The 19738-nt window shown below is 59.2% G+C and overlaps 1 protein-coding gene across 10 annotated transcripts in view; it reads left to right on the forward strand.

Moving 5' to 3' along the window:
* Positions 1–677: 677 nt before the first annotated feature.
* SYT7 (synaptotagmin 7) overlaps positions 678–19738 on the forward strand; it is a 60823-nt gene continuing 41762 nt past the window's right edge. For 8 of the 10 annotated variants that reach the window (XM_060303111.1, XM_060303117.1, XM_060303114.1 and 5 more), the window contains exon 1: positions 11438–11528. In XM_060303111.1, coding sequence (XP_060159094.1) covers positions 11441–11528 — 88 coding nt within the window. In that variant the 5' untranslated portion in view covers positions 11438–11440. Of the gene's footprint in view, positions 785–2594; positions 2974–11437; positions 11529–19738 lie in introns of those variants that run through there. The other 2 variants (XM_060303112.1, XM_030833967.2) reach the window with 2 other exon arrangements.

A 19738-nucleotide genomic window follows, 5' to 3' on the forward strand; every position in this document is an offset into this window, starting at 1 on the left:
TACTGGCCCATCTCTGAGCCTGCCCCTCCTACATCAAGAGGATGCTGAGCCTGAGTCTCTTGCTACATGGATGGTGGTGAGGAGAGAGGTGTGTTTGTTCTGTCACGTGAGCTGCACAATCAGCTTCCTCAGCATTTTATTAATAATTCAGCCCATGTCCAAGGAAGCGGGGTAGGGGGGACAGGAGCTGTGGGGAGATAGCAGCACTGGAGACCATGGCAGATGGAGGCCAGAGGGGAACCCAGGAGCCCTGCCTGCTGCCGTGACCTAGCAACAGAGCCAGGTGGCCTCAGGGGCCCTGTTTAGGAGAGTGCAGGCCTGGCATCTGCTTCTGTGGGACAGAACGTCCCTCCCTGCTTCGCACCCCTCCCAAAGCGGACCCAGGACACCTGGACCCTGAAGACAGCACCAGATCAGAAGCAGGCCTGAGGGGTCCACAGCAAGCACCGTGACAGTCCTTGGAGAACCAGGTGCTGCCAACATTTCCTGCCACGACATGGAACCCAGGACACAGGGGCCAGCAGCGTCAGAGAATGAGAGTGGGATGGGAAGGGGAGAGGGCAAATCCCCAGGCCCTCCTCTGGGAGGGACCGGGCAGAACAGGGGTGATTCACACGCTCTGATCTCCTTTCTCAGAGGGACCTGTTCACTCCCCCAGGCTTCATTTCCTGCTTGTGCCCAGCCCTTTGTGAGTGCTCAGAAGACAGGAACTCACAGCTGGCTTGGCTGTCAATGATGCTCCAGCAGGAGAGAAGAGCCTTCAAATTCAAGAGAATGGTTCAAGGTTAGACATCTAGAAGAACTTCCCTGACAGGCGAAACATGGGAATGGGGCGTGTCCCTGTTAAGGGTAAAGTAATGACAGTAAATGGCATTCAAAATCGATCAGGGATAAGTTCTGTGCTCCAAGTACAGAACTTGGTGGGGGGGGAGGGATGAACTAGCTGCTCTTCACTAGGGCAGGGAGGGAGGCAGCTGGGGGTACAAGCAAGAGCAAGGCGAGCCTGGGGACCCTGGAGTCCCAGCCTGTTGGCCTGGCTCTCTGGGGTTTGCCAAAAAGGGGTGTGTGGATAGTGCCTGAACTCTTGGCTACTCGTGGATGAGACTGGCTGCAGGGCGTGTGAAACATAATGGCCCTTGACCGGGGGATGAGGAGCTGAGATTTCTGGCCACTGAGGAATTATGGGCTAGAACCCACAGTTGACTTTTTCCCTTCCCTATTTAATTAGAACATTCAATCCAAGGAAATCTGTCCTCCACCGGAAGAGTCTTCATGGAGGTTTGCTTGGGGGAATTTCCTTGTCTGTTTCTCAACCAGAAAAGCTGTGGGTGGAGGTGAATGTGTGTGTGTGTGCGTGTGTGTGTGTGTAAGAGGCTCCATGTGAGTTCAAGGCGATGGTTTGTGTATGTCAGTGTGTTGAGGGAGACTTGAGATGGAGGCTTGCCCCTGTGGAGGCTGTGGGAAGGTGGAGGTGTGGCTGGGTGTGAGCTGAGCAGTACAGAGTCTGCTTCTCGAGGTGACAGTAAGAACCCTTGACTCTGGAAAGCCTGGTTCACCTGTGAACTGCATTCTCAGTGGAGGGGAGGGGAGGATGCTGTGGCAGGCCCAGGGCTTTTGCCCCCCTGCTTATTCCCTTCAGTTCAGGGTAGGGGCATGCCCTGTATTGTGTGAGCCTTCAGCGTCCGTATCTCGTTGTGTAGGAGGTTTATTTGTGTACCTGTGTGTGTGTGTGTGTGTGTGAGGAGGGGGTGTACCTGAAACCACCAATGGTTCAGTTCCAGGCTTTTAAAAGCCCTGGGATACGGGCCCCTTCTCCTCCCTCCCCCAGAATCAAACAGTTCCAATTCTGTAGAGGAAGGAGAATTAGGGTTCACCTGATTTGGACTGTGCTGAGCTGACAGAGGGACAGAGAGGGCCAAGTGAGCCCCAGGGTTGGAAGGGGAAGGAGGCCTTTCTTTCTTACCCCCTGAAGTTCTGAGGTCAAGGAAAAGGAGGGGGGCACTGGAGGAGTGGAGCGCGAGAAGCAGGGGCAGAGGCTAAAAGGTCTGTTTTCTTCTATTGTGCGGCTGGGTTAAGTGGGGAGGGTCACTAGGCCTAGTCCCTCATAGAGGGTGGAGCTCCTAGACTCCAGCTGTGCGCAAGCTCTGGGGATGGCCAGAGTGGTGGACCCAGGCTCAGCGCTGGCAAAATTCCACTCCTGGTTTTTACACACGCCAGCTCCCCTTCCCGGGACGCCGCGCTGTCGAGTCCGGGGCTGACGCCCTGCAGCCGCCACCGAGCGGAAAACCCGGAGTGGATTTCCACGCCTTTTGGAACGGAGTCAAAGGGCACCTCGGAGGAGGTGGCCGGCTCCGCCGCCCTGCGGGGTTCGAAGCCGCTGCCATCAGGGGCGCACAGGCGGGGTGGGTCGATCAGTGCGGCGGGACCCGCAGGCCCAAAGAGCCCAGCCGGCGGGCTCCGTGCCCTCCCTGCGGGGGCTGCGGGCGGGGCGTGGGGCGGCGGTGGTGCCCTCGGGGCGGCGGCGGGCGCGGGCTGCAGTGCGGCGCGCGGCCAGCAGCGGGCAGCAGGCGGTGGCTGAGGCGCTCGACAGCGGGCGGGCGGCGCCGGCGGTGCCCAGGGCGCGCTCACACACGAGCTCACACACACATACACACGGCCTCGTACACACTCACACACGCTCCGGCGCGCACACGCGGCGCGCAGGCCGGAGGGAGGAGGCTCGGCGCGGCTCGGCGGCGGCTGCAGCGTGCTCGGCGGGCGGGCGGGAGGGCTGGCGGGCGGCCCCCGCTACCCGGCTCGGCGGCTCGGTGCAGCCCGCGCGGCCCCCGCCCTCGGACCCGCCCCCGGGGGTCGCCCGGCCCCATGCCCTGCAGCGGCGGCGGAGCAGCGCGCGGCCACGGGCGGCTCTGAAGAGCCCGGAGGGAGCCGGCGACGAGGGGACCATGTACCGGGACCCGGAGGCGGCCAGCCCAGGTAAGCGCGGCCCCGCGCGGGCTGGGGCGCCCCGAACCGGCGGGCAGGACGGCGGCAGCGCCGGGAGCCGTCTCGGAGCCCCAGCCCGGGGCTACTGTCCGCCGGAGCCGCACGGACTCCCCCCGCCCAGGGTCATCCCACACCAGGGGCGCGGGCTTGAGCGGCAGCAGCTCGGACCCCGGCCCCCCGCAGTTCGGGCACTGCCGAGCTTGATGCCGGGCGCCGGCTTTGCAGTGTCCCCACAAGGACCTCCCCCCCCACCCCCAGCAGCCCAAGGACAACGTGTGTGGCGGAGCGAGGAGCCGCTGCCCCCGCAGTGCCCTCAGAGGCACCCCCGGGTCCCCAGCCCCAGTGCCTCCCGGATGCCAGTGCTAGGGGACCCCAGAACAAGGATCCCGGGCAGCTTTCAGCCAAGGTTGTGGGCACCGGGAAGCAGAGTGACATCGGCGGTGCCAACTGTGAATTGAGAGGGTGCCAGGGGGCAAGTGGGCATCTGGTGCAGCAGCAGGGGAGGGGGGCTTCTAGAGGGTGGTGAGCCACAGGAGCGTTGAGGAGGGAGGTGGGGGTACCTGAAGGGAAAGAGAGCACAGATTGATGAGAATAGGGGTACCAGGGGAATGTTCTCCTGGGCTTGGGGAGGGGGGAAGCAAAGAACCCCAAACTCACTCCCGTCCTGTCAGGGTTGGCAGGGGGAGGGGCCGTGCTCCCTTGCATTTCTCCTGAGCCCAAGCCAGGGAGTGGCCTGGGAGCCCACGTCTGCCTGGTATCCTGGAAGCCAGGCCAAGGAATCCTTCCACCTTCCCCGGGAAATTGCTCTGCCATTTCCTCCTTGGCTCCGGACGCCTCCTCACACAGCGCCCACCTGTAGGCAGGTCCCCTGCAGCTCCTGCCCAGTCTCAGGCTCAGCTCCCACCTGGGGTGCCCCACCCCTGACCCAACACCCGCAGTCTGCCAGTTCTGGTAGCAGGGTCTCCGCTTCTGGGTTTCTGTCTGATGCTGAAAGCACGACACCTCAGCCTGAGGACTTGCTCCCGGACGAAGAGCCTCTAGGCTTACTCCTGCTAACCTCTGGGGGTTGGCTGGGCGTCCTGGGGGAAGGGAGAGCTCTAAGGCCCTCCACAGAAGGGGCCTAGGGCCCCAAGGCTTTTGAGGGCAGTCCAGTGGGCGCCGGCTTTGTCCACTCTTGCCCCAGCCCCACATCTGCTCTTTCCCTCTAGGGGCAGCCTCAGCCTGTCCCTGCATCCATTCTTACCCTCATCAAGCCATGGCAGCCCGAGCCCACTGAGGAGGACCTCCTGGGTGCTAGGCATTGCACTCATTCAGCGCTTGCCTATATGGGTGAAAGAGACTCAGTCTCCCTCTCTGGAACCTCATGCCCATCTATGAATGTCCTCTAGGTAATGGCAGAAGGGACATTGCCTTTGGAGACCCCTCCCTTCATCTCTCTGGACCCAGGTCACCTACCCTGGCATCTTTCCCCAAGACACTGCCAGCTTCCAGCACTTGGACCAAAGACAGAGGTGTTCTCTTGCTTGGATCACCCTCTCAGAATTAGTTCAGAGACCAGCTCCATGGTATGAAGATGGAAGGGGGGATGCAGTGAGGACACTCCCCTCCCCTGCCCTGCCAGGCTGGCAGCCTCCCCTTTCCTGTTGTCAGGCCAGTGGCCTGGGGCCCTGCCCTCGTCCCCTCTCCCTCCCTCCGTTTTCCTCCCACGCCTGGGCACCATGACATCACCACTCCTCCAAGCACCTCTGCCCTCTCCATGGAGGCCAACTTGATGTGCTTGGCATCTTCTGGGCAGAGGGCCTGGAACCCAGTGCTGCCACTGGTGTGCTGGCAGCCCCCAGACTTTGCCCTCTCCCCCTTGAATGGGCCTTGCTGTCTGGGCTGGAGACCTGTCTTGCCTACTCTGGTTGCAGGACCCACTAGTCCTGTGGCAGGGGCAATTCTGACCGGGAAACAGACCAGCCTTACGTTTACTTCTCTCTGATGTGGACAGTGGGCTGGATGGGGTCAGACATAGGCTGGAGAGGGCAGAATTTGCTTTTAATCCTAGTCCCCTGGGGCTCTCTGAGGGGCCGGGGGGTTGGGGGCCTCAGTCTGGCCTCTGTGCCCTCTGACATCCCTGCCCACCTCCTATAATCCCTACAGCTTCAAGCCAGACTTCCCACCACCACCCCTCCACCCCAGCTCACCCCAGGCTCCCCAGACCCTGCTCCCCCAGGCAGGGTATGTGTCCCCCAAGGCAGGCACCAGGTGGGAGTAAGATATGCAAATTAATTCCCGTGTGATTCAGGCCCATCCATCTGGTCCCCCAAAGGCCAGTACCATTTACATCCTCATCCCCTCATCCCACTGCCTGGAACACCTGTGGCCCAGTCCTTTAAAAAAAATCTTAATCTCCTGTCCTCTTGTCCCAGGATGGTTCCAGAAGGTCCCTGTGTACCCCCTCCTTCAGCCCATGCACTCTGCAAGTCCCCATAGGGCTCAGTCTGCTGCTAAGACCCTTATCCTGACAGGGGACAGGAGCAGTTCCCTCCCCTTGTGGGCCCCTAGCCTCCAGGCAATTCTCTTCCTGATCTTTTGTGGCTGAAGCAAGGGACTGTGGGGAAAAGCCACAGCCCAGTGAAGAACGAAGACCAGCCCCCCCCCTGCCCTCGCTTCTGCTCCAAACTCTGCCTCGCCTCCCCCCAGCCATGCCTGCAATCTCCCCTCTGTCCCCTCCAATAGACGTGCGGCCCTCTCCCGGCCCTCAGCCTCCATCCTCTGTCCATCCCAAAGCTGGCCTGGCCAGGCCTCCCTGTGTCCCTGTCCCCCGGCAGGGCAGGACCTCGGTAGGCCCGCAGGGGTCAGTGTTGCAGTGGGCAGGCAGGACGGCAGCAGGGAGAGAGGGAGGGAGAGGTGACCTTGCGGGTGAGCAAGGCCAGAGGGGCAAAGTCTGGGCTGGTGCAGCGGCTCTGGGAGAGGGTTCAGGTCCTGAGGACTGCCAGCCCTGCCCCCAGCCCTCTATGACCTTGTCCTTGGGGATAGCAGTGCTTGAAGTCTTCTCTGTCTGTCCCACCTGTTAGTGGGCTCTGCCCCCTACAGCAACTCTTCCAGGCAGGTCGTTCCTAGGGAGTGTGGGGGACCCTCTGCATGGGCCAGGGGGCCTTGGCACGTAGGGTCTTCTCTCTCAATGCAGGAGGATCCACACGATTGTCCAGGCCAACCCTCCACCCACTGGGCACAGGTTAGGGACAGAGGCTGTTGCGTGGCGTGTGGCGCAGGAATCGGGGCTGAAAGGGCAGACCAGCGGTGTACGCTGTGAGGGCCGTCAAGTTTAGGGACGGGACTGGGATGTGGGACTGTCCAAGGAGACCTGACTGACCATTTCACTGACAAACCCTGCCCCCACCCCCAGCTCCCCCACCTGCACGGGCCCAGACCTCCCTGGCCTGCCTCCTGGGCTTGGCTCACAGGCTGGGACTGAAGATCAAGTGACCTCCCAGCGGGCCATGGCTGTGAGGGGGACTTGGGACAGAATAGGTCCAAACGCAGGGCTGGGCGTATGACTTCTGCCGGGTTTGGGTCAGGGTAGCCAGTGCCCCCAAGCTGTAGCGTTTCCAGGGAGACAGGACTTCCCCCTACCCCTTGGCCTCCGATCATGCTGTTCAGTGGCCTCGCGGGGACAACTTGACCGCTAGGCTGGGTGCTCAGGACTGGGGGATGGTGGAGAGGGAGAGAGCCTCAAAGCGCCTCCTGGTTGGGGAAGAGGGGCTAGAGCAGGCTGGACTGGGGTGGGAACCCACAGGCCAGCAGGTGACAGGTGAGGGACAGCTGGAAGGCAGAGGAACAGGGGGGTGTCAGGCGAACAAAGACAGGCCCTGGACAGCTGGGCCCTGCCCCTGGCTGACCCCAAGCTCAGGCCCAAGGGGCACTGCAGGTAACATCGAGTGACAGTGGAGGACTGTCCCCTTCTTACCCCCTCCAGCCCTGCCTGAGGGGCAGGCAGAGGAGGAGTGTGTGGGCCCCCCCTTCCCACTCCTCCGTTCCCCACCCGCACTCCCCACCCACCCATCCCCATTCTCTCAGGGGCTTTGAATCTTTATTGAATCTAATGGACCGTTCTCAATAACTGCTTCCCGCAGGGGAGTGAGGCTGGGATCAGCAGGGAGAGGAGTGGTAAGGGGGGCCTCGTGGTGTGTGTGGGGGGGCTCGGGGTCGGGGGGGCGTGCGGGAGGCAGAGTCCTGAGCAGAGGACTCTTGGCTGGACAGGCTCCGCGGAGGCACGGAGGCATCTCAGGTAGGTGCGGGCAGCCCTGCGTGGAGCCGGCGCCCTCTCCCCTGGGCAGTGCCGGGCAGGTGGTACATGCCGCCAGCAAGGTCAGTGCTCTCTGTTGGGGCTGTCACTGGTCTGGCCAGGTGCCAGAGCCAGCCTGTGCCAGGCCAGCCCGGGTGCCCACCTGCCTTGCCAGAGGACCCCAGCCAGTGGTGCCAGGTGGACCTTGCCAGTTCCACGGACGTGGATGTCCCTGACCTTCCGGGCAGCAGGGGCAGGCTTGCTGGGCCCTGTCCAACTTGTGTCTGGAGGGCAGGACTTCAGTCTCACCCAGCAGAATTCCCCAGGGGTTGGAATGGAGTTGGCAGGCAGCATGGGACCTGTGGAAGGGGCTGGACGGCGCCCAGAGCCTGTGCCTGGGACTCTGGGCCCGGTTGGTCAGAACGTGGGCTGGCACGTCGGGCCTGCCCTGGGGGGTTCTGCAGCTTCTGGTTGGAGGAGCCCCTTGGAAGAGGTGTGTCGCCTGTGAGGCTGGGCTGGGAGCCGACTACTATGGTGAGCTGGGACGTCTGGGGAGTTGACATGTCCGAGGGGTTGAGTGTGTGGGGCTGCAGCACCAGGGAGCGGGAGGGCGGGGCCGGTGCACAGAAGCGTTGCGCTGCGTGTGTACCTGTGCGTGTGCGCGGGTGGCAGCTGGACGGCCGTACTCGCTGTGCTCGTCTGAGCTCTGTGCCCGCTGTAAACAGCAGCTAATGAGTGGATTTGTAGCGAGGTGCGTCGAGGTGCCCAGGGAGCTGTGACGGAAAGCGCTGGGGGAGGGCAGCTCCCCTGGCCCTGTACCCAGCCAGGCGGGGCCTGTGCCCTCCAGGGGCCCTGCCTGCCCCCTGCCACACCCTCCCACCTGCCAGCTTGGCCACCTCTGAGGGCTCCATCTGCTGGGAGCAGGGCCTCACCTGGCTGTGTGGCGTGCATGGGCATGGATGGGGGGTGGTGGTGGGGGGTGGAGCTTTGGCCTGTACAGATACAGGCATGTCCACAATAGCGTGTGGGTCTGTCCGTGTGTGTGTGTGTGTGTGTGTGTGTGTGTGTGTGTGTGTGTGTGTGTGTGTGTGTGTGTGTACCCCTTCCCAGAGCCCTAAGAGAACTGCCCACCCAACCCCAATCTTGGTAGTGGCCCTGCTTCTTCGATGCCCTTCCTGGAGTGCAGGAAGTTGGAGTTCTCCAGCTGGCTCGGGGAGAAAAGGGGTGACCCTTTCTGCCCATCGGAGGAGGCAGGCGGGAGAGGTCTGAGCCCCAGCTGGGAGTTGCTGGTTGCATCAGAGAAAGGGGAGAACTTTGGGCCTAGAGAACCCCAAAACCCCAGCCTTGTGGTTCTAGGGCCCTCAGGAAGCCCCCAAAATGAGAGAGGTGGGGTGCCAGGGGGTCCGTCCTAGCAGGTCCGTCTCACAGTGCTAGCTGGCGAAGCGAGCACCCTGCTTCCAGCCAGGCGGGGTGGTGGGTGTGGGAGGCCCCGAGGGGTGGCTGCTTGAGTCCCTCCACGAGGGGAGCAGAGGACAGAGCTGTGTGGCTAATGTGTCCAATTAAATTACTTCAAACCCTGCCGTGGCAGATGCTCCCAGCGGGGCCCTGGGTACAAATTGGGTCCGTCTCGTTACCACGGGGTGGTGTCAGTGGGGCCAGAGTGGTGTCCAGATCAACCAGTGGCGCGGCAGGCCCTCTCCTGCTCTGCCCAACCTGGGCCTGCCGTGAACCCCTCGCGCACTCACTCACTCCAGCCTCCCTCAGGTTCCTCAGGTCCACCGGGTCCAGATATCGGGGCTCCCTGTACAAATCCTTGCCATCCCAACCCCAGTCCCTGGCAGCCCAAGGGTCCCTCTGAGCCCTCACTTTCTTTCTCCAGGAAAACGGGAGTCCCCTGCTTTATAGGGGGTTCAGCCTAAGGAAGCCCCTCTTAGGTCACCCAGCATACCCTGTTCCCTCCCCTGATAATAACGATAGGACAATAATAGCGCGTCCTTATTTGTGGAGCACGCAGTACGTGCTGCGCTCTTTACCTCCGCGAAGCAGGGGCCGGCTTGCTTCAGCTAGGTCTCCGGGGTCAAAGAGCCTCTGGCAGAGACATTTGCGGCTGTGTCCCTGAAGCAAGCTACTCACCACCCTGGCCTCCGTTTCCTCCTCTGTTAAATGGGTATGAGGATGGTTCTTACCTCCCATGGGATTGGAGGATGAGATAAGGCAGAAAACATCTTTAGCAGAAAGCCCTGCACGTAGTAAACACTCAGCCAACGGCAGCTGTTATCAACATCGCCCTGCACCGAGCGATCGATGTGTGGGACGAGGGTTCTGGAAGCTCCGAGGAGGATAGGCCTGCCTCAGCCCTGGTGGAGGAGGCCTGGGGAGGGCTTCACCGAGGCAGGGTCTGTCAGTTACCATCAAAACCGCAAAGATGTGTGGCGCGTTCCACAGGTGCCACGACGTACGTTAGCTCGTCCATCCTCAGACCACCCTGGGACGGGGGCATTGGCGGGTAGAAGTTGATTTGGGATTCCAGCCACACCACCAGACCCAGGAGCGTGAGCGTTGGGTCCGGGGCTTTGGGTGTTGGAGGAAGAATAAGAGCTTGCCATGTGAGCAAGCCGGGAGGAGGCATTCTGCGTGGTGGGGACAGCACATGCAATGGCCCGGAGGTGTGACGGGTCTTGGCCAGTCGAGGCAGCAGTGAGTGTCTGAGCGTGGGGGGCTGGAAGGGAGTCCTTTGGGGGGCAATAGCAGGAGTTGAGGATTGGGAAAGGTGGGCTGGGCCAGATTATGAAGGTCCTGGCATTCTGAAATAGGAAGGCTGGGCTTTATTTATTTATTTTTTAAATTAGGGCAATGGTGGGCCGTGGATGGCTTTCAAGCATATCTCTATAAAGAACTTAACTCGGTGGCGGTGTGGAGGGTGGAAGCCTGGAGACAGGCCCATATCTGGAGCTGGAGGCCCAGCCATTAACATATCTGTTCCCACCTCTGCCCAGACCCTCCTCAGTCCCTCACCTGCACAGGGCTGTGTCCCAAGCAACCATACCGGGTGGTCTGGGACCCTGGCCTTCGAAAGCTTGTGGTGGGTAATGGGCAGTCAAGGGGACAGCCTGGCGCAGGTGGGCACGGATTTCCCCTCCCCACCAGGGGCTTACCTAGGGGGCTGGGGTATCAGAGAAAGCCTCCCAGAGGTGGACAGGCCCAAGGCCCAGCGAACGCGGTTACGGTTCCAGAGAACCGCTCTGCACCCGCCGCCCCCACCGTGGGCATCAGGGTCCAGCCCTGGAGGAGCCGCACAGCTCAGGTTCCAGCTGCCAGGCCTGAGCTCCAGAGCCCCGCCAGAGCCAACCTGTCTCCACAGCAACTAGGCAGGCCACCCCGCTCCCCGTGCCCACGGCCCCTGGCACAGGGGCCCATTCAGAGCAGGGCCTGGGTACATCTTCCCACTTCCCTAGGGGGCCACCCCAGAGCAAACGCTCTCACACCCAGGCACTGGCAGCGTGCGAGCATGTTGGCGTTTGGGTCCGTGTGTACACGTGGTGTGTATGTGTGCCCCGCGGCAGGACGCGGCGGGGTGGGGATGGTCTACGTTTTCTAACCACCGTAGCTGGGGATTTATTCCCCTGCGGGAGAGGGTCCAGCAGGCGCCAAAGGGCCAGGCTGAACTGTGGGCTCCTGCCTCAGGGATCACGGCAAGGAGGCAGCCCGGAGAAGAGACAGTTAGGAGGATTTGCCGCTAAGGGAAAGCAGCGAAGGAGACTCTCTTAGCAGTGCCTGGTGGGTCCACAGACCGTCTTGTTCTTTACCTACATCTTCCATTTAATCTTCACGGCAGTCCCTCGGGGAGATCTCATTACCACTGTTGTACAGATAAGGAAACTGAGGCCCGGAGAGGTGGAGTGTCTCACCACGTCACTCAGCAGAGCAGGGATGAGATTGCAAGTCAGCCTCACTCCCAAACCTAGGTCTTAACCACTGGGCGACACTGTCCAGTGCCTCCCTTATCCCACTAGGATCTGAGCCAGCCTGTCTCTCGGCCCATCCCTCGGAAGGGAGGGCTGGGAATCAGTATTGGCCCCAGCGCCTGCTTTAGCACTCCGTGTCCCCTAAAGCTTTGTTCTCAGGTCCCTGGAGTGGGGCGGAGCCTCCTTCCCATCCTGTCTCCTCTCCCTCTCTCCAGGCCCCATGGAAGGATCCTCTCACTCAAGGGGAGGCACCCCTTACTCCCTGCTTGGCACCTGCCAGCCCCGGAGGAGCCTGATGAATCGGCTGGGTGTGTACCCCCCGCACACAGAACCCCATTCCTCCCTCTCCAGCCCCCGCCTGGTTAGGGAGGTGTGAAGGGAGCGATTTCACAGCCTGTCAGCTGGGGCCTAAAAATACCCAGAGCTCTGAGATGCCTGGGCAGAGGGAGGAGAGAGCAGGGACCAGGATGGGGTTGCAGGGGTGCAGCGGCAACGTGGGCAGAGAAGCCCTCTCGGCACCACGGTCCTGCTCGGGAGCGATGGGCAGAGCCACCGTCCCCGGGTCCCCCGTCTGGCTCCGTGTCTGGCGATGCAGAGGGGAGCTGGCATCTCTAGGGTCTTGAGAGCTCAGCTCTGGCGCTCAGACCTAAGGGAGGGCTTAGTCTCAGACAGGAACCGTGAACCTCGGGCCCCCAGAGCCTCCGATCGATGCCTCTTTCTCCCTCTCCGCCCCCAGGTTGGCTGGCATCTTTGGGCTGTGGGAGCCAGGCTGGGCGTGTGCCTGCTTCCTTCCTGGAGAAGGTGCCCGCTTCTGTTAGGGGAGAGGTGTGAGGAAGGCATCGTGGATGGGGGTGCCGGCAGGTGCGGGATGTGACGTGCGAGCCACCCAGGCACCGGAGGGGGGCAGAGGAGAAGGGGCGTGGCGGCCCACATCGCGACCACGTGGCCATATGCTGCAGCCTGGCACACGGCTTCCACGAGTCAGCCCAGAAAAGGGGGCCGTCCGTGTGTATGCGTGCATGTGGGCCTGCCGGAGCTGGCCTGTTCTTGTGGACATGGATGGCCGTGTGTGGCTATTCCAGACAGAAACTGGGTGGAAGCACAGGAGCGGGCGTGGAAGCATGAGCAAACGCATGTCGTGTCATGCAGACACGTGATAGTGTGTGTGCTTCCCATGTGGAAATATGATGGCATGTGTGCCTGTGCAGAGGGACATAGGCAGATCTCTCTGGGGCACCAAGCAGGGGCTGAGAGAGTCCTTAGGGAAACAGTGCAGAGTAGCAGGCAGAGCAGGGGCTCTGTGTCAAAAGCAATGGGGTGCGAATCCCAGATCGGCCACGTATTGATTAGCTTTGTGGCCTCGGGCAAGTTACTTAACCTTTCGTTGCCTCATTTCCCCGTCTGTAAAATGGAGACAGTAATAGCTCCTGCTTCAGAGGGCTGCTGGGAGGTTCGCTGAGTTAATGTCCATACATTGCCTGGAACCGTGCCTGTCACAGAGTTAGCACAGTGCATACTAGCTCTTGTTATCTGGTCCTACCCTTTGATGATATAGGTGGGAGCACCAGGCCAGAGAGGGCAAATGACATGCCCAAGGTCACACAGTATGTTAGTGGCAGAGCCAGGACTAGAACCCAGACTCCAGCACCTTAAGACAGGGCTTGTTCAAGTCTGAGACCTCCTTTGGGCCACAAGAAGCCTCCACAACAGAGAACTGTAACCCCATTGGCATTTGGGGCCTAGATTCCGCCAGGGCTGGGCTGGGATCTTGGGAACTCTGGGATCTGAGCATCTTCAGATAGCGCTGGGGTAGAGAGGTCCTCAAAGCAGTGGCCAGCCGCCTGAGTTAGAACCAGGCCACTGGTTAGTCTGCGGACTTTGCCAATTACTCAACCCTGAGTCTCAGTTTCTTCCCTGTAATAGAATAATAGTAATACATACTCTATAGGGTTATCCTGGGGATTAAATGAGATCTGCATGTAATGTCTTAAGTGGGGGGAACACTGTACCTAGTAAGTGCAATAATGTTAGCTGCAGTTGTAACCCTTGCAGAACCCTCCCACCCAGTGCTCTATAAATGGTGACTTCCTTTGCTTCCCTTCCAGCCCCTGGCAACCCTCACTCCCTTCTGCCTGCCACCCCACACTCCACAGAGCTTAGACTGATCAGGGGCTGACTTGCTGGTGACCAAGACCTGTGTTGTCTCCTGTTATTGGCTTTGCCTAGGAGGGAACAGGACCCACCACTGCAGCTTAGCCCCTGATCCCTTTTCACCTGGCCTTACCACTCACTTGCTCTGTGACCTTGGACAAGCAGTCTTTCCTCTCTGGACCTTGATCCTGCCTCTGTAAAGGGGAGGGGCTAGACCACATGGCCCCAGAGCCCCTTGGCCATGCTGTTTTGTGACACCCAGGAGGGTCCTGGCTTAGCCTGCTGGAGGGGGTGGCAGGTTGGCAGGAAGGGAAGTCGGCTGGCTGCCTTGGGCGAGTGGAGCATCTGGGGCCTGAGCCGGCTGGTGGCCTGCCATCATGCCCGCCCACACCTGTGGCTGCGTAGGAGGGCGTGCAGGCCCGACTGGCTGGGCACTGACATTGGGGGAGGCTCAAGGACAATGATGTAGAGAGAGCCCTTCTTGGGGCCCTGGGAGCTGCCACTCCAGCTGTCCTCCCCCCTCCTCCCCTTCTCCCCAGGGATTTCCTTTAGCAATTCCTCCTTCCTGTCTCCTTCCCCTTTCTGGAGTCTCCCAGTATCTCCCTGTCTCTACCTCTTCCACTTCTGTAATCTTGACCATTTTCCGGGGTGCCTTCTTTCCTCCCTCTGCAGAAGGGAGATCTCTCCCTCCTCTTCTGTCTTCCTGCTTCCTGAGATGCCTCCTTTTTCCTCCCTATGATGTGTCCCCGTTTCTCTGGATCCTCCCGGCTCCCCCTGTTGCCCCTGAGCCTAGGTCTCTCTCTTACTCTGCATGGCACGTCCAGGCTCCTTCCAGCTTCTTGTCCCCTGGCTCTCTTCCACTTCAGAGTCCCTCCCCCCTCAGCATCCCCACCTCCCTTCTTCCCATTCCTTGGAGCCTCTTACTCCACCACCAGTCCCCCTGCCCTCAGAAGTTTCCTGGCCTCCTTCCAATGATGGGGCCGATGCAGGCAGTTCCTGTGGCTGCTGCTGCTACCCAGTCTCTCAAGAACCCCCCACCCCTGTGAGTTGAGTAAAGGGGTCAGCCCAGGGCCCAGGGACTGTCAATCTTGCCTCCTAATTAGCAGGAAGTAATTGCCTGGAAAAAAATTTCATTTAGAATGAGACTTGGAGACTCCAAGTTAGAGCTGAGCCAACTCATGCTCCCCTAGGGAGCAGGAGAAGGGAAGCGGCTCAGGTCAGGGCCTCAGGAAGCCTGACCGGAGACGAAAGCCCTTAAGACCCACTTCCGGCTTGCCTGCAGGACCTCAGCCTTGAAGAAGTGGCAAGAGAGAGCTCTGGGCTGGGAGTCCCACCATCTTCATCTGACTTGTGGCTCCACTGCTCATCGTGTGACTTGGGACAAAACTTATTCCTTTGAGCCTTAGTTTTTTCTCTCCTGTAAAATCAAAGGAGGGCCTCCGCGCCATGAGGGCTGATTTGGACGGTGGCTATGAAAGCAATTTGCAGGCTGCAAAGTGTTGTGGGAGTGTGAGGTGCTACTGTCTTCCTCCATGTGGCTCTCAGCTGAGACGTGAGGATCGTGGAGTGGTGGGGTAGCCCTGGAAACACGTAAGTGGCCCTGAGGTTTCCCGAAGAACGTGGAGGGATGGTGAGGTAGACCCAGCTGAGCTGCAAGATTAAGGGCAGACGGGTGTGGTTTCCCATGCCAGTCTCAATACTTGCACCACCCTGAGTGGTCACCTCACCTCTCTGAGCTCCACTTTCCTGATCTGTAGGATGCGGATCCTGATGCTTTCCTGGGAGAGGGAGGCTGGTAAGGCTAAATGTGATCATGTTCGCAGAGCTCTTAGCACAGTGCTTGGCCTACAGTACGTGCTCAGCATTTGATATTAGCTATATCTACTGTAATTAAAGGATATTATCTTTACTCCATGCCTGGATCCAGAGAAGCTGATTTGGGGTGTTGTCTTCAGGTGGTTTTGTTTTGCTGTTTGTTCTTGGAAGAGGGGAATTTCTACACCCAGTGAGGCTAACCAAGCAGATCTTCTCAAAGTGCCCCTACCCGTGGGGTGCGAGGAGAGGAGTGGGCTGCAGCTGTGGGCTTCTCCCCCAACGCACACTACTTCCTAGGCAAGAGCCGTGGGCAAGTTTCTTATGTGGGTGGGTGTGAGGTAGAGAGCCTCTGCCCTGGTGGAGGGGCATTACAGGTCTGTGTGTTCATCTCGTTAGGACTGGCCCAGCAGCGGGAGAAAAGGTTGTGTTTGTTTAAATAGGTCTACCCCACCCACCTTGGAGGAGGGAACAGGAAGTTCCACCTGGTAGGGTCCAGCAACGTGGGTTGAGTCTTTGCTGTGAATGAGGCAGCATGGCACCCCAGGGTGGCTGGAAAACAGTCAGACAGCCTGGAGCTTTTGGGTGTTGGGCAGCACTGCAAGCTCAGAGCTCCAGATTGCCCCGGGAGGGGTGAGGGGGCGGCGAGGGCCCGGCGGTCTGCCGCTCCTTCCCCACACGCCCAGCGCCACCGCTGGGGACCTTCTGTGTTCCTGATCTGAGCGCAGTACCCGCGCCAGCCGCCAGGAGGCAGTGCGGCGGGGTCCCCTGAGGGAATGGGATGCGGCATTTACATTAGAGGGGGAATTCTTTTTGTCTGGAGTAGGGCTGCTGCATGGAGTTCTTGGTATCTGCGGACCTCATCCAAGAAAGGGGGTTCTTGAGGTCGGGCTGCTCACTGCTGTGGCTTCAACTTCGGACTTATCACGGAGTGATTAGCAGAGTAAGGTAGGACCGCTACGCTGCAGTCCTGAAAAAGCTTCTGGTTTCCTGAATTCCGCTCGCCCGGGGCAATGCACGGGGTGGCCTGGAGGAGGGGGCAGTCTCGGGACTGAGTTTCTGTTTCAGAACCAAGGACAGAGGCCGTGGGCCGATCGTTGTTTCAGCACCGCGGACAGAGTTCAGAGCAGCGGGCCCTGTGGATCCATCCAAATATTTGCGGTGCAAACGATACCCCCAGAATATGGAAGAATGGCACCTCCAAGAGGGAGTCTCGGATACCTTATATTCCAACGAGGAGACTTGGGGCCAGGCAGTTGACTTAGTTGACTAAGGTCACACAGCCAGTGACAGTGGGTGGCAGAACTGGGTTCAGATCCACAGTGGTCTCTCTCCACCCACCTCTCCCACACCTGGATTCCCACTGGTTATATTCCTCCTTCCTGACCATCTCTGAGAGCAGCTTCACAGTATGTTGCGTCCCCGAGAGCCCTTGAGCTGGTGAAGATTAAGTGGACCCTCCCCCCACCACCACCACCAAAAGCTCAAGAATCTGAATCCCAGGAGAGAAGATTCCTAGACCCTGTGGCTTTCATGGCTCCAAGCTGCAGGTGGGAGGGCGTCAGGGCAGGACAGGTGCCCCGTCCTGTAAGGAAGCCTGTGACTTGGGGAGGTAGTGTTGAGTCATCAGCATGAGGAACTCTTAAGTGCTCTGAGATCCTCAGATAAAATGCCGCACACCATTCCAACCCCGGCTTCTTTGCAGCCGTGTATTATTAATAACAGTAAGACGCTGATTTAGGCCAAGACACAACAATGCATTATTCATAAGAGTAACTAGTGGTCAAGGCCTGCGCTTAATCATCACACGTCCCTGATCCTGCCGCCGCTCCACAATCCTGGTGGAGAGACCCTCCAGCTGAGCTCCTCCTTTTCCTGGGGTCCTGCTGCCCTGATGGACATGATCATTTTCATGGCGGCCCAGGCAGCTCATCAACTTTGGGATCAGGGTGGGTGGCATGTTCCGGGCTAACTTCTGGCTGGACACCCTTCAGTCTGGGCTCCCTGCTCAGAGCTTGGCACCTGGCCCTGTCTGTCCTGAATGACTTTGACCCTGATGACTTCCATACTCAGCAGCTCTCTGGGGTCTACAGATGGCCTGTTACCCCGCACCCCCTCTTTTGAGGCTGAAGACTGAAGGCAGATGCACCAGGCTTTCCTAAGCCAGGAATTGTGGGAGTTTTTTGGGGGGGTGGCTGTGGTGAGAGGAGGGGCTCACCGGGCAGAAGATACCCCCACCACCTCCATTAAATATGACGATGGATTTAAAACCCTCGGTAGACTCTGGAGTACTTTGTAAACTGTTGTGCACTGAACAAGCCTGAGCCATTATTACCAAGGCCACACTCTCTGCTGGAAGAGAGAGCAGAGGTAGAGAAGGTGTGGGTGAGACCCTCGTAGCTCACCAGGCCCCGCTCCCTGGTGAGAAGTCGGAGTGCTTGTGGATCCTGACATGTCCCCGGCCAATGTCTTGCTGGAACGGCTCCTGGCCCCTCCGGATAATCCTTCATTCGCTGTTTACTCACTTGGCATCTCCTCTGAATTCTAAACCGTCTGCATCCAGGCGGCCTCTGCGGCCCCTGCCAGCACACTCTCCCTAGCTCACTCACACATTATCTGTTTTTGTTACAGTCAAGGTTGAGGAGGCTTGCTCTCCCTAAGCCCCTATTTTCAGCTACTTGTAACTTTCCGAAACAGTTCCCCGCAGGCCTCCTCTTTTGCCAGCCTTGTTCCCGCCCCAGGTGAGGCCGACATTGCTTTCGAGGCCTGGAGCTTTGCCTAGCTGTCTGGGGTTCAGAGTTTAGCTCATTGGTTTTCTGTTGCTTTCTCCCACACGCTGCCTTTTTCTGGCTTTCTTGTGTGTGTCAGGTTGAGAAGAGGAAGGGAGGTGGGATAGGCACCAGAAATGTTCCCTTCCGGTGCCCAAATAGCCCTGGGGCTGGTAGGCTCTGCCCTTGCCCTCCCACCTTCCCCCATTTCCATCTGCTCTCCGTGCACGTGGAGGGGTGCTTCCTGTGGAAACCTGTGACTCCAGCTTTCGCTGTTTTCCACCTCGAACGTCATCCCGCAGCCACCGGAGGATGGTGGGGGGAGGCGCTGGGGCATGATGCACTGTCGTGCGGAATCAAGTGGGAGGAGGCAGGACCAGGATGGGAATGTGATCCGCAGCAACACTGCTTTATCTCTGGAGTAGTGGTTCCACCCTAGTCCGTACCAGAGACACGGCCCTGGGAAAGTCCTCAGGTACCCCACCAGCCTCTTCTTCCTGCTCCTGCCCGGCCCCAGGCACCCAACCCCCAACCCGTTCTGAGACTTTGATAACATCTGAGCATCTGTCTAATGAGGCTGCTTTACTGAGGCCAAGGGCTGGGGCAGTGGAGGTGGGAAGGAGCCGTGGCAAAGGTGTGTGGGTAAGAGGGGTCGTTGAAGTGCTTGGGGGAGTTCGTGGGGAAGTGGAAGCCCTTTCCCCGGCTGCTCTTTGTTTTGTGTTCACTCCATTTCTTTCTTCCCTTCCGTCTATACTCGGGAGCAACTTGTTTTAAGGCTTAGTGCCCGTGGGGCACAGAGTTGAGGTCTTCCAGACTCCAGGCTCAATCCAGGCTTTGTCTCTCTTCTGCTGTGTGGGCAAGTGCTGACCCCTTCTGAGCCTCAGTTTCCTTCTTTGTAAAATGAGAATAAGAGGATTTACCTTCAGAGGGTGCTAAGGACTGTGAACATGATTCAGTTCTGAGCATACATTAGTTACTATGGCTAAAGGCACTTGGTGAGGAAAGCAAGGGCCTGGGATCTGAGGATGACTCCAGGACGTTAGGAGGGTGTGGGGGTGATGGGACAACTTTGGACTGGCTAGATGTGGGGAGTGTGTGTGTCACCATCTGAGAGTGCCAGAGCAAGTGAATTCTGGGGAAAAGAGCCTATGTGCTCAGATCTCCAGCATGTCCGATGGCTCCTCTATATCGTGTCCTGGACTATGGGCTGTCGGAGACACCGAGCAATGAGGAGAGCCTCTTAGCCCTGCTTGGAGGACAGGCCTACTCCCAAGAAAAGGAGGCTGGACAGAAGGCAGTTCATTCAAGTTTGGAGACTGCTGTGAACGCTTGTCATCAGGGAGGGCTTCCTGGAGGAGGAAGGCTCACGTGGACCTTGAATAATTTCATGCATTTGTTTAGCACATATTTATCCAGCCTCTCCAGTGTACCAGACCTTGGGCTACAGAGATGAGTGATCTGGGGGGTCTCAGCCCTCCAAGTGTTCCCAGTGGGGGAAAGACATACAAAATGCTAATTATTAACCCACAGTGATGAATTGTCATCGTTACGGGGGCAACAGAAAGGAATGTGTGAGGGAATGAAGACCATCTTTGTCTAGGGATCTTGAGAATAGAAAGAAGAGAATAGAAGGGAGGGCATTCCAGGCAGAGGGAAGAGCTTATGTGAAGTCTCAAGTGTGAAAGAGGTTGGCCTTCTTGAAGGAAGGAGGGAAGTGGGGTGTGGCTGGGTCACGCAGTGTAGCATGTTACAGAGTGCTGTCACGTGCTTCACCTCAGAGGGGGACA

This window comes from Globicephala melas, chromosome 8 (genome assembly GCF_963455315.2).
Source record: "Globicephala melas chromosome 8, mGloMel1.2, whole genome shotgun sequence".
Lineage (NCBI taxonomy): Eukaryota > Metazoa > Chordata > Mammalia > Artiodactyla > Delphinidae > Globicephala > Globicephala melas.